General features: G+C 52.1%; 1 protein-coding gene across 1 annotated transcript in view; it reads right to left on the reverse strand.

Moving 5' to 3' along the window:
• Window positions 1–240: 240 nt before the first annotated feature.
• Window positions 241–13,440, reverse strand: part of Bpi (bactericidal permeability increasing protein) — a 24,535-nt gene continuing 11,335 nt past the window's right edge. Inside the window, exons 7-15 of the mRNA XM_005363150.2 lie at window positions 12,549–12,637; window positions 9,670–9,846; window positions 8,760–8,819; window positions 7,847–8,014; window positions 6,862–6,929; window positions 5,871–5,913; window positions 3,119–3,182; window positions 2,303–2,379; window positions 241–279 (exon numbers count right to left, since the gene is read on the reverse strand). Of these exons, the coding sequence (XP_005363207.1) occupies window positions 241–279; window positions 2,303–2,379; window positions 3,119–3,182; window positions 5,871–5,913; window positions 6,862–6,929; window positions 7,847–8,014; window positions 8,760–8,819; window positions 9,670–9,846; window positions 12,549–12,637 (785 nt within the window). The remainder of the gene's footprint in view (window positions 280–2,302; window positions 2,380–3,118; window positions 3,183–5,870; window positions 5,914–6,861; window positions 6,930–7,846; window positions 8,015–8,759; window positions 8,820–9,669; window positions 9,847–12,548; window positions 12,638–13,440) is intronic.

The raw sequence follows: 13,440 nt of genomic DNA on the forward strand, positions 1-13,440 counted from the left end.
CTGGAGGGGCCTCACTGAAAGAGGCGTGGAGCCCTGGCATACAGACCTCCCTCTTTTCCTGTGCTCAACTTCCACTGGCTTGGGTGATTTCTAGAAGAGAAAAGAGCTTGGGGAAGAGATCAAGGGACTGGGGGACAGGGCCAGTGACTAAAGGATTCCTGGAGCAGGATGTCTTGTGAGTGCAGTGGCCCCCTTGGGAGCAGATGCAGGGCTCCCAGGCCCAGGGCCTGTGGTGATCTCTCAGGTCCGGTGGACATCTGCTCCAAGCACCAGGAAATTCTAGGGAGAGACAGACACCGTTAGCTGAACTGCACCCTGGATGCTGGGTTGGGATTTAAAGAAGGGTGGCCTGGCTGGGAAGGTAGAGAGTGATGGATGTCACTTGCCACCTCTGACCTCCACATACATGTGCGCACACATACATGCTCACATGCACACACACGTGCATCCATACACATTCAAACGCAGACATGCACACATACACACATTTAAGCATACACATACATACGTTTAAGAAAAGCAAACTTGGGGTCCTGGTTAAGATGGGGGCGGGCTGAGGCCAGTCTGCTTGAGAAGGGCAAGGGTGTCAGCATTTGGGCCTGTGTGACTGCAGTGACAGCTGGAGATCCTGCCAGCAGCTTCCCTTGTAGGTGTTCTCTCGGCCACCTTGGGGGCCTCTGTGTGTCACCCCTGCCTTGCAGCAGCTCAAAAGACCTGGTTCCAATCAAGACTGAAAAATTACTCTCTGCCCCAGTCTCCTTCCCTGTTTCTAAGTGAAGCAATTAAATTTTGCCAGGGGCTTTTTTTTTCTTCTTTTACGATGACCTTGATAAAATTCAGGAACAGAGATGCTGGTGGGGGGGGGGGCAGATTCCTCTGATCTGTTGCCTGTTTTCCGGTCTCATCTTCAGCTGCTCCTTGGTCTAAAGAACCAGGATTGACTGCCACCATGCATTAGAGAGAGGAACTTGGTGGCATAGGACTTTCTCAGAGGGGCCATGTGTCAGAAAAGCAAGCTGTCAACAGAGGCAGGAACTCGGGGCCAGGTGAGGGCTTCCCTGTGGGGTTATGGGTTTATTGGGATGTTTAAGGATGAAGAGGTACAGGCACTGCAGAAGGGAGGTGGCCGACATGTGCAGCACAGAGGAAAGCTGGGTGCTGCAGGGGTGGATGCTGAGCTTGGTGAGTTGCTGAGATCGACCATGAATGCCAATGACCTGGGGAGAAGATGCCTGGGGAGGAAGGCCTGGATTGCTGGTATGCAAGGAGCAGACAGAATGAGAAGGGGAGACTGAGACAATTGAGGGAAAGTTCCCAGGAGCCTGGGAGCCTGGAAACTCAGAGGAAGGTGTGCAAACATCGGGGTGTCACATTCCTGCAGGACAGGCGTGGATAGAATTCTTTATGTAAACATACCAAGGTGAGGCTGGTGCATCAGTGCTATATACAATGCTCTAGGTGATAGTTTCCTGTGAAAGACTACACTTCCCGGCTTCCCTTGTGGACTACAGAAGTCATTTCCACCCCTACAAGAGGCTGCATCCCATAACAGGGCAGTGGTAGCACACACCTTTAATTCTAGCACTCAGGAAGCAGAAGCAGATGGATTGTTGTGAGTTTGAGGCCAGCCTGGTCTACAGAGTGAGTACCAGGACAGCCAAGAGTATTTCATGGAGAAACCCTGTCTCGAAAAACAACAACAAAGTCGCATTTCATCTTCTGCAGGGGTGCAGGGATTTTGGTCAACCACACATGTGGGTAACAAAGACATCCCTTATCTATGTATAAACATGATCCCTCCTCAGGTAAGATCAAGCCTTTCTTTATTCCACCCTCTTACTCTCTCTCCAGTTGCTTTTTGGTTTTTTTCTTTCGTTTTGTTTATTTTATTTTTTTTGTTTTCTGAGACAGGGTTTCTCTTTAGCTTTGGAGCCTGTCCTGGAACTAGCTCTTGTAGACCAGGCTGGTCTTGAACTCACATAGATCCGCCTGCCTCTGGCTTCCGAGTGCTGGGACTAAAGGCATGCGCCACCACCGCCCGGCATCTCCAGTTGCTTTTTAAAATAATCTGATATTAGGCACTTAAACACACCCACCTAAAAAGAATTGTGTGCTACCTGGTGAGTCCATGTTTACAGGAACAAGCAACAGCCCAGGTTTCCTAAGTGCCAACTCTCTCTGGTCCTAAGGATGTTGCAAAGCTAGGAAGGGCTCAGTGCTGGGTGTGGCACACAGGAGGCTTGACAACAGTGGGTGGCTATTCTCACAGGCCACTTGGTGACCGGAGAACTTGGGGACTTACCTGGTAGGTCTGAAACACGGGGTTGTTCAGCCGGACCCCAGCGGGCAAAGGCAGAGGGAAACCTTTACGCAGCCTCTCTATGGTGTGAGACAAGAGGGGCACATGAAGCGGGGGCCAGCACAGGTTTGTATGCCGGGAAGGAAGGCTGCCCTGGTGTCTGTGCCCTGCCCCTTCTATTCCACTGACCCCCAAGCCCACATGCAGGACAAGTGGGCCTCTCCCCAGTGACTTCTCTTTTGACGGTACACACCATTGCTCTGTGCCACACCTGAGTGAAACTGGGGGCTCTATAGGCAGAGCATGGACCTGGGATTGGGGGTATCTGTACATGGAACCCCTCTGTGTTGCAGATGAAGATGCGAATGGGCAGTAGCTGGGGGAACAACACCTGCACCCCATAAACTGAGGTGGAACTGACGCATATGAGCACAGGGGATAGTTCTGTAACCTGGAGTGGCCTGGGTCAGCCCCGAGGAATTTCTCCTAGACCCATCTTGCCCATGAAGGTGAACTTGGTTAGGTCAGTCTCGGGGCTGCTGGTGTGAACCCCAGCTTGGGATAGATGTTAGTTTTACACCACCCTGAGAAAGTCACTCAACAAACCGCCCCCCCCCCCGCCACCTCCCAGGCAGGAGTGATGTAAGGGATGGGAGTAAGGGAGGAGCCCAGGGCATGCCCGTTCCTTTTGTCCTCTGAACTTTTGGGTCATATCATTTAAGGTCACTTGAGGGGCCCATCCTCTGGCCTCTAACCCAGGCCAGGAACCAGGACCTACAGGCAGGTAACCCCACCATTGGTTTCTTCAGAGTTCCTTACCATTGATCTTGGGCAGCACTATCGTGGGCATGAGGTAGTTTACGACAGCCTGCAGCAGCTCCACCTTCGGATGGGGGGGGGCTATGTCATCAGGGCAACCACCCTTCCTTCACATCTCATCTCCCTGCCACCCGGCTCTCCACAGCCTCCCAACCTGGAGAAGCACCCAGAGTGGGCACAGGACAGACAAAATATGAGGAAACCAGACAGCCGGTAAGGCCATAAGGACACAGAAGGTAGGGAGACTATGAAAACTACAGCGGTCAATAAAAGTCTTGCAAATGAGCAAGACATGGGGCATGCTTGTGATTCAGAGGCTGGGCAGGAGCATCATGAGTTTGAGATTAACACAAGACTCCTGAGACCCTGAGCCCTGGCTTAAAACAAATAAACAAGCCAGGCATGGTGGCACATGCCTTTAATCCTAGCACTCAGAAGCCACAGCCTGGTCTACATTGTGAGATCCCGGCCAAGGTTATAATGGTAAAACCCTGCCTCAAAAAAACAAAAAGCGAAGAAGGAGGAGAGAGGTAGGGAGGGAGAGAGGGAGGGAGGAAGGAAGAGAGGGAGGGAAGAAGGAAAAGGGGAAAGAAGGAAGGAAGGAAGGAAGGAAGGAAGGAAGGAAGGAAGGAAGGAAGGAAGGAAGGAAGGAAGGAAGGACAGAAGGAAAGAAGGGAAAAGAGAGGGAGGTAGGGAGGGAGAGAGGGAGGGAGGGAGGAAGGGAGAGAGGGAGGTAGGGAGGGAGAGAGGGAGGGAGGAAGGAAGAGAGGGAGGGAAGAAGGAAAAGGGGAAAGAAGGAAGGAAGGAAGGAAGGAAGGAAGGAAGGAAGGAAGGAAGGAAGGAAGGCAGGCCTTTATTTCAAATGTGTGTTTTTTAGGCAGTAACAGACTTCATACATCCTTCCTGTTGGGGGCCGGGGAGCAGGCAATAACATGGAGTAAAAGCAAAACCTGAGAAGCAAGATTCTTCCACAAGACAATTTAACACAAATAATAAACCAGCAAAACTACCAAGTGCAACAGCAGGGCACTCACTTGGGATGTGGCACAACTTTGATACCAAGCAATAGTAGGGAACCATTAAACAGGATGTTGTAGGAATGTAACCAAAGTGTGAGGCAGGAAAAGGAGGTTCTGGGGACCAGGGAATTCTGAATTTTAATTAAAGAGGCTTCCTGAAAAGCCAGGAAGGCTGTATTCTGAATCGGGAGTCAAATGGTAGAAACACAAATGAGTTTCACCGCTTGGGTTTGCAGAAGTGCAGGTTCCCGGTGCTCAGGGCTGCATATGTGTTGTTTTGATGACAATAAAAATAAACAAATAAATAAATGATAACCTGGATCCATCGAGATGCCTGCCTGGAGCAGTGACACTTACAGCTGGAAAAGGTGTATGCTTTTATTCCTGGAGAAGCCGTTATCGCTCCCCAGGCTGTGCTCCCGTGGGCATCTCAGTTCTGTCCCCACTAGCTCTACATCTGGGAAAGCCCATTTTCATTTTCTGCGGGAGCAGAAGTTAGTTACCAGCCGGAGGCAGCCTGGACAGGGGAAGCCAGAGGAGCCCCAGGAGGGGCAGCCTAGCCTTCCGTTTGCTATTATCCCAGATGGATTCTCAGCAGACTTGGAGGTGGCAGGCTGGGACCATGTGATTCTCGAGCTGGTGGCTCCAAGGCCCTCAGTGGGGAAGGGGGTACTCTTCAAAGCAGCGGGAAGCGGGGTCTGTCAGTGCTCAGGAGTCTCAGCCTCCAGGGATGTGCACTGTGTGGAGGTGCCCCACGGATGGGTCTGTCTATGCGGAGGGAGGAGGACAGCGCTCGGTAGGCCAAATAACCAGACCTCTTCTGGCTCACTTAGTCACTTAACCACAACCCGGATACCACCATGATGCCTTCCCACAAACATCTCCCATCAATTCCACCTAAGCCTCTCCTCCAAATCCCTCCTTCCTCTGTTCCTGGCTTTATACCCTGTGGTCACACTCTTGTGTCCTGTGGCTGTTCCCCTCGTCTGACCACAGGACCCTAAGAGTGGCATAGATCACAGCTCCTTGTTCTCTGTAAGGACAGGCTCCCCAAGGCTGCTCACTGCCCTTGAACTCTATCTTCTTGCCACCATCTTAGCTAGAAAGCCCTGGGCGATCCAGCTCTAGCCTGCTTCATCGGCCACATCTCTTACATCCTCTCCTCATGGGTAACCAGCCACCCTAGTTCCTTACATTCCACACACATGCCAAGATGGTCCTGCCACAGGGCCTTATCCCCTGCTATCCTCACTGCTGCTGGCTCATTCTCGCGGCCAAATATCACCTCCTCAGGGTGGCCTTCTCTGATCTCACTTGCCTGCCTCTTTCTCTGAGACACAGTCCCTCTGTGTAGTCCTGGCTAGTCTAGAATTTACTATGTAGACTAGGCTGATCTGGAACCCACAGAGATCTGCCTGCCTCTGCTTCCCAAGGACTGTGGGATTAATGCACTCAGCTTGATCTCATCGCCTAATACCTAGGAATGGGGTCTCAGTAAAGTAATTAATTTGTCCCATCAATAAACACACCGAATAGCACTTTGTGTGTGTTTTGTTTCAGTGGAATCCCAGCACACAAGTCCAGGTGAGGAAGGAATGAGTTCTGAGAAGGCAAGCGACTGGCCTGAGGCCAGAGGGTTTATAAGAGGCAGGGACTCTGGATCAGGTGGCCTGCCTACAGAGCAAGGTATGTGCAGGTGAGACAGGAGCTTCCTTGGCAGGGCTCGGACTTACCTTAAAGGAGCCGAAGTCAGACTGCTTCAGTTCTAGCGTCAGCCTGCAGGGAGGGGAGACGAGGTCGTCCAGTGGCCTGAGTGGCTGGGAACCCACCCATGAATACCACCCAGGCTTCTGACCCAGTGTGCTTTCTTAGCATGCTCCTTGGGGGAGAGTCACATGTTCCCAGAATGGTTAGTGTTCCTGACCAAACCCTAAGCTCTGAGCACAGCCCACCTCCCTGCTCAGTGCTGGGGTGTGTGTGTGGGGGGGGATGTGCTGCCCAGTGGGCGCTGGTCACAAGGCTTCTAGAATAGCAAGTGAGTGTCTCTCTCCTGCCACATAGGATGTTGCCCGTGGGGAGAACCTGCAAGGAATGAAGCCAGCCCAGGGGACAGCAAAGCCGAGAGACAGAATGAAATACCCGGGCACCAGGCCCTACTCAGCCTGAAAGCCTCAGGCTTCTCAGTTAGATGAACCCACAGCCTACTCACTAAAGCCAGGCCATTTGGGTAAACAGGGACATGTGGTCACTTATGTCTGAGCCTGGGGAGTCGCTTGTCTCTGAGCATCAGTTTGGTTTCTTGTTTCCTTTGGCAGTGCTGGGGAGAAAACCCAGGGCCCCATATGCTCCAGGCAAGTGCCCTACCACCGACTCATATTCTCAGCCCTTTCCAGTTTTGCTTTGCGATGGTGTCTTACTAGGTTGCCCAGGCAGGTCCCAGTTCTCCTGAGTCACCACCTGTGGCTTGCAGCAAATGGGTACGGAGCCCACTGCACACCATCTGAGGCCTGGTCAGGTGGACCAAGGCCAGGACTGGGTGTTGAGTGTGTGGAAGGCCACTGCTCTCTAGTGGGCCCAGGAATGGATGAACACCCACCTCCTCCTGCCCCCCAGGAATGGATGAACACCCACCTCCTCCTGCCCCCCCAGGAATGGATGGACACCCACCTCCTCCTGCCCCCCAGGAATGGATGCACACCCACCTCCTCCTCCTCCCAGGCTTACTTTTCCAGCTTCATCGCTCCAACAAGCCTGTCTGCTTCAGTGTCCACTTCCAAAGAGGCAGTTGTGTTCTGTAAAGCAAGTGATCCAGATAAAGAGCCTGACCCCTGGCAGGGGAGGGCCAGCAGGGTGACCACACCTCTGGGTCACACCCACAGAGCCCAGGAAGCAGGGAGAAAGGCTTTGGCCTTGGGGTTGTGTCAGCCTGGGAAGAGGCAAGGGCTGAAAGTCCCGCTGGCCTGTCATCACAATAGCCACTCACTGCTTCCCTCAAAAGCTACTAAGGAAGAGAAGCCCCACCTCAGCTCCCTGGCCTACCTATGGCCTCAGAGAACTGAATCAGAACCCATTTCATCTGCCCAGAGCTACAGCTTGAAACTGGGCAGACCGGCCACACATCTCTAGCGCCCCCTACTGGGAACATCCCTGTAGATGCTCCACAGGCCTCTAGTGTCCCCTACTAGGGGAGATGCTGGACACATGCAGGGGCCACCAACAGGGTGAACCAACCAATGGATACAAATCAGCAGTGGAATGAAAATTTGAGCAAATTAAGGGTTAAGCAAATTCACAAATGAAGGAGTACTCCAAGATATGCATGGATGAATAAGTGAAGACGGACCCACTGAACAAAGGGTTAAGCAAATGAATCCGTGAGTAATTGAATAAGTGATGGGCATAGGGGCCAGAAAAGGGACAGCATATTTCACGTAAGAATGAGTAACTGACTTAATTTAAAACTGGACAAAGAGGTGAACGGGTGGATGAAAAACCACACACGCAAATCTGAATCACCCAAGACCGGCAGCTGGGAACTGTTTTGCGCAGTGGAGGGATGAATTACTGAATGGATCAAAGGACAAGGGAGGGACATCCACACATAAACAAGCAAGTGCACGGGGGACGCTGGTGAGAAGGGTCTGTGGGAGGTGCAGGTGAGGTGGTGTCCCCGGGCTCAGGCTTGGATCTGGGTCCCCACCCAGCTTACCATGTGAACCAGGAAAAGAGGGATCAGGGAGGAGTTGGGGAGCACAGCAAAGGCCTGGGTCTCCAGGGCAGGGTTGAGTAAGAGGCCTGAGGGCTGGATGCTCAGGCGTGGAGGCGAGGAAACAGAGATCAGCAGCTGCACCTCTGTGCTGGGGAACTTCAAGGCCACCTGCGGTCCGGTACAAGTGACAGAAGAGGTCCCTTTTATCTGAGATCCACGCAAGCCATGCATCCTCCCCCTAGGCCATCCAGGTGAGGTAAGATCAATGGCCACAAGGCCAGTGTTCAAGACAAACCTCCTGGGCACTTCTACCCGCCACACCTCCTCAGCCGCCACCTCCTTGTCGAAATCCCTAGACACTATTGGAAATGGACGGCTTGTGCTCCTGTTCTGCAGCTCCCATTAGAGCTTAGAGATGGCTGTCTACAGCCAGGCTGAACGAGCTCTGAGCTGAGGGCTCTTCTCAGAGGAAGGGACATCAGCGCATGCCTCTCTCTCTCTGTGGGCTAGTGGCTGGCATACTGTCCTCCCAGAACCCCAACCTTGGCCTTCCAGTCCACAGAACTCATGAGAGATAAATTTCTGGCTTAAGCCATTCAGCCTACAGAAGGAAGCCACCTGTCCACCTCGTCTACCGCAACCTCATCTACCCACAGGGCACATGCATGGTTTGTTCATGTGCACTGAATGGAAAGTTCTGTCTTCACAGATTGAGAGAGGAACATGAAGGAATCAGAGAGAGGAGAGGAGGGCAGTGCGGGAGGGAAGTTCAGGGGTGGGGGAGGCAGAAGGGACAGGTGGGGGGACGGTGGGTAGGCAGTCTGTTCTGTTGGTTCCCAACAGAGATTTGATGGGTGGGTGAGCGTCCCTGGCACTCTAGAGAGCGAGTGAGCAGGAGACAAGGCTTTCCTACCTTGGGCAGGAAGGTTCCAAGGAACTCAGTATTCAGTCGGAATTTGGAATCCTTTGGCAACTGCGGTGAGGAGAGGCAAGGGCATTGGGAGACGGTTAAAGCTGAGAGGAATAGGTGCATGCCAGGCCGGGGGTGAGACACTGCATATCAGTGCACACTGGCGCCCCTGTGCCAGTACCACCTGGCTCTACAACTTGGTTAGTTATTGGCGAGGAAGGGTGGGCGTGGTCAGTGACTACCGCGGTCGCACCAATCACAGGATGGCCCGCTTCATCCAGCCTGCTTCCGTGCTACACCTCCAATCCCACGAGGCCCCCACCCCTGCCACCTTTGACTCCTGAGGTACACCAGCCATGGGGCCCAGTCTTGCTGTGAGTAAGCAGCCTGGCTGGCCCCCATGGGTGGTCTGTGTTTGCTTCCATAGTGAGTCGTGGTCATTCTGCATGTCTTCCTATACAGAGAGGAGAACCTGAGGGTTTTGAGGAGTCCTGTAAAAGGGGCCCAGCATGTAAGTGGCCTGGCTGGGATGGCTGTACCTCCCAGGCTGTAGAGAGAGGGGTTACTTCATCATGTACAAATAGGGAAACTGAGGTCCAGAGTGAGTCCAGCCATGAACACGTGGTAAGAGTCAATGATGCTAAGTCAGGGGTGGGAATAGCATATTGTGGGGTGTGGCTGCAATGCACTGAGCTCTGGGCTCCCAGCCTCTTGCACTGTTTTTCCAGTTAAAACTCACAATGGCCTCCGGGGAGGACACTAGTGTGGGTGACTTACAGTTGAATCTGAGGTACAGGGATATGTTAGTGACCTAGAGTCTCTCGGTTGAGACACTTGACCCTGGGGCTCTATCCCCGGGAACAAAGCCTGGACACGGAGTCTATGCTCTTCCGTGCTAGTCAGCCACACTCACCATCCAGTCCCTCAGGGTCATTTGCAAGGTTCCAGACTCTTGATATGCCAACCCGGCAGTGTTAAAGAAGTAGTCGGAGATGCCCAGTTGTACCATGTAGCTCTTGTTGGGGGAGAAGCTCATTGCTGGTGGGGTAGTAGGGAGTGGGTCGTGGTGACTCCTCCAGAAAAACTCCCCCTGGGTGGAAAGCACAGAGCAGGTCTGGGTGTCCTAGGATTGCAGGTGAGCAGCTCGAGTGCGGTACAAGATGGGAGGGAACCAGCTGGGCACAACCGGGAACTGCTGGTGGCAGCGTGGGGCACGGTGGGGGGTGGAGGACGAGACGGTCACACAGCCCAACGCCTCCTCCCACCACACCATTCCCCTCCCTCTTTCCAGTCAGCTCAGCAGCCGTCAAAAGATCAGTGGCGTCCAGGTTGCGTCCTCTGTCCTGTGAACAGACTCAGGAAGGCGAAAGGGTGTATTTTTGGTAAGCGTCACATGCTACTGAGAGGACACCTGTCCCTGTGTCTCTAAGAAGTGTGACAACGTGTGACGAGAACAGATTGCTTATTAGGAAGAAAAACAATGTCTAGCTCAGGAAAGCCACTTGTAGACACATATGGTAGAATACCACTTACGTAAAATTTAAAGAGCACAGAAAGTCTAAATGTGTACAAAAGGACAAACGTCATTTCAGTGTGGTGCCTGGCGTGGGTAGGAGGGCAGTGGGGAACAGTCCCTGAAGCCTTGGCGTCATACACGCAGGTGACCCTGTGCCACTGAGTTACAGCCCAGCCATGTTCTCTGAACCTTTGAATCACACGGTCGTTTAAAGTTCATGTCCACATTGCCCACACAGTGGAAGACCATATAGTTTCTTTCTTTTCCTTTTGCCTTCCTCCCTTCCTTCTTTCTTTCTGAGACAGGGTCTCTTTGTAGCCCTGACTGACCTGAAACTTGCTATGTAGACCAGACCGAACTCACAAAGATCCTCCTGCTTCTGTCATTTGAGTGCTGGGATTAAAGGCCTGCATCACCACACCCAGCTGACCAGGCAGTTCTTAAAGATTAGTGGACACTAGCTCCAATATGGATCCTTAGGAGAGAAATACGAGCAGGACAGCACCATCCCCCACGCAAAACAGGTCACCAGCCAAGAGCAGGTGAATGCGTTTGCATATGTGTATATGTACGTATGTGTGCACGTGTGAACACATACACATGTGCATGTACGTGTACATGTATGCCATACGTATGTGCATGTGTCACTATGTGTATGTGTGTGCATACGTGTTCACATATGTATGTACCCAGATGTGTGCTTGTGTGTGCAGTGTGTGTGTGCATGCATATGTGTGCATGTGTAGGTGTGTGCACTGCTTGTGTGTATGTGGGTATTTTGAGCATTCAGTCTTTTCAGGCACCTCTAGAGAGTAGTCTTGAGTGGACAGAGAGCTTTCAGGATGATCCCCGAAAATGCAGCTGCCTGCTCTTTCTTCCTAGATCACCATGCAGCTTTGCCTGCCCCAAGTTCTTTGTTTTTCTATCCCCCATCTGCCCAGTTAACCTCTCCCCAGGTCCCAGCCTATAAATGCCTCCAAGCTTGCCCTTGGGGATAATTAGAGACCCAGGCTCCCTACTCACACTTGCCCATCATATGAATAACTCTTATCATTTTAGTAACCAGCATGCCACACACTGGACAAAATGGCCTGGTTTGGTACCAACTGTATGTAGCTCTGGTTAGCTGCATGGGACATCTGAGAAAAGTTCAGCTGTCCCAGGTGGGGCACTGCTGTCCAGGGTGAAACCTTATTCTGGCTGTTCACTGAAGGACAGAGCCATCAGTGGGAGGTCACAGGAGACATTTTTGTGGGTGTCTTAGGAGCTGTCCACATCGTACTCTTCTGGCTCAGTGATGAATAGCAGTGCTTACAAGAAATCATGAAGTGTGTGTGTGTGTGTGTGTTTGCATCTGTGCTGTGTGGATCTGTTTCTATGCCTCTGTATGCTCTTGTTTCTGTCTCTCCTTGTGTCTGTTCCGCCTCTTGCTCTCTCTGTGTATGTTGTATTACTGTAAAGAAGTCTTGGAGGCCCTAAATCAGTCTTGAGTGTGCTTATTTCTGCATGGTGTGATTTAGGCCAGTAGTTCTCACTCATGAGTTGCGACCCCCATAGGGGACACATATCAGATATTTACATTATGATTCATAATAGTAGCAAATTTACAGCTATGAAGTAGCAATGAAATAATTTTCTGGTTGGGATCACCACAACATGAGGAACTGTGTTAAAGGGTCACAGCATTAAGAGAGTTGAAAACCACTGATTTGGCAATGTCACTCCTTTTCTGCCCTCTCTCTTGCCAACCTTTACCCTCATCCAACAAATTTCCCGACACCAGCCTATACCAGGCATATTCCCAGGTGCTGTACATACGGCACTGAACAATGCAGTCCCTGTTTTCTCTTGACATATTGTGTGTGTGTGAGTGTGTGTGTGGTGGTGTGTGTGGTGGTGGTGGTGGTGGGGGTGATTAGCTCTGCTGAAATAAAGGCAGTGTTGGGGGCTATTTCAGCATGAGTGGTTGGGGAAAGCATCCCTAGGAAGACTTCCCTGGGAAGGCCCAGTTTGACCAAGAACCGGAAGGAAGCAGGGAGAGCAATAGGCATATCTGCCCCGGAGCACCCTGGGCAGAGGGGAGAGTGAGCACAAAGGCCCTGCCCCCCCCCCCGCCCCCAGCAGGCACAGTGAGTTTCTGGAATGTTGGTGGCCAGCAGGACTGGAACAGGGGATTCAGGGGAGTGTGGAGTGGGGCAAAGCAAATAGGAAGAGGTCAGTTTCCAGGGTTACAGGGCACGTATTTGAGCAGGTACCCATCTCTGTGGAAACCTCACCTTTAGCTGCCCTTCCAGGAACTCAACTGTGGTTCTAAGAGTCAGCAAACTGTAGTCAATTGCGGCCATTTCATCCACTCTGGCAACCACTAGACACAGAGAAGATGGGCTGTGAGCTGGCTCCAGTGGCAGCAGCCTGCACGGCTGCAAGGGGAACTGTGGTCTCTTTCCATCACCCCTGCAGGACTCCCTGAGGTTCCCAGAAAAGATGTGAAGTCTGGCGATGAAGACTGGGTTGGAGCACCCAGTGTGTCAACGTCAGGCTCTGGGTTCAGTCCCCAGATTCATGTACACGTGTATACACACACATATATTCACATATGCACGCGTGCACATACATAAACACATGCATGCACGCATTGGCACAGATAGCAATGGCTCAGTGAGGGGCAACATGCTTGTAATCCCATCATATGGGAGACAGAGGCAGGAGTTTGAGACTGAGAGTTTGAGGCTAGCTTGGGCTGCAGCCTGAAATCAGGGAAGAGAGAGAGAAAGGAGGCTGTTCTTTGGTCCTCACCAGAACATGCATTATGGGCCAGCAGTGCGCAGTCCACAAGGGGGCAGTTCTATCTGAGGTTTTTAAGACCCCAACTCCCAGTGTGTGTGATCGAGACACATCATATAAATATATGAAATTGCCAAGAATAAAATTTTATCTCCACACTGGGATCTGGATCTTCTAGATGACTCTGTCCCTCTCTGAGTCTTAGTTTCTCCAGGGGTGAAGTGAGGAGGCTGGGGCAGGAGGATGCCCGCCAGCAGGAGCTGGGACTCATTGTCATTTGCAGTATATAGAGATATTGTTCCCTTTTCAGGGCGTGGGAACTGAGGTCTAGAGAGAAGTGGGCAGTCTCTCACCTCAGGTTGTGTGTGTCATTGGCCTCAGAGA

Source organism: Microtus ochrogaster, linkage group LG8 (genome assembly GCF_000317375.1).
Source record: "Microtus ochrogaster isolate Prairie Vole_2 linkage group LG8, MicOch1.0, whole genome shotgun sequence".
NCBI lineage: Eukaryota > Metazoa > Chordata > Mammalia > Rodentia > Cricetidae > Microtus > Microtus ochrogaster.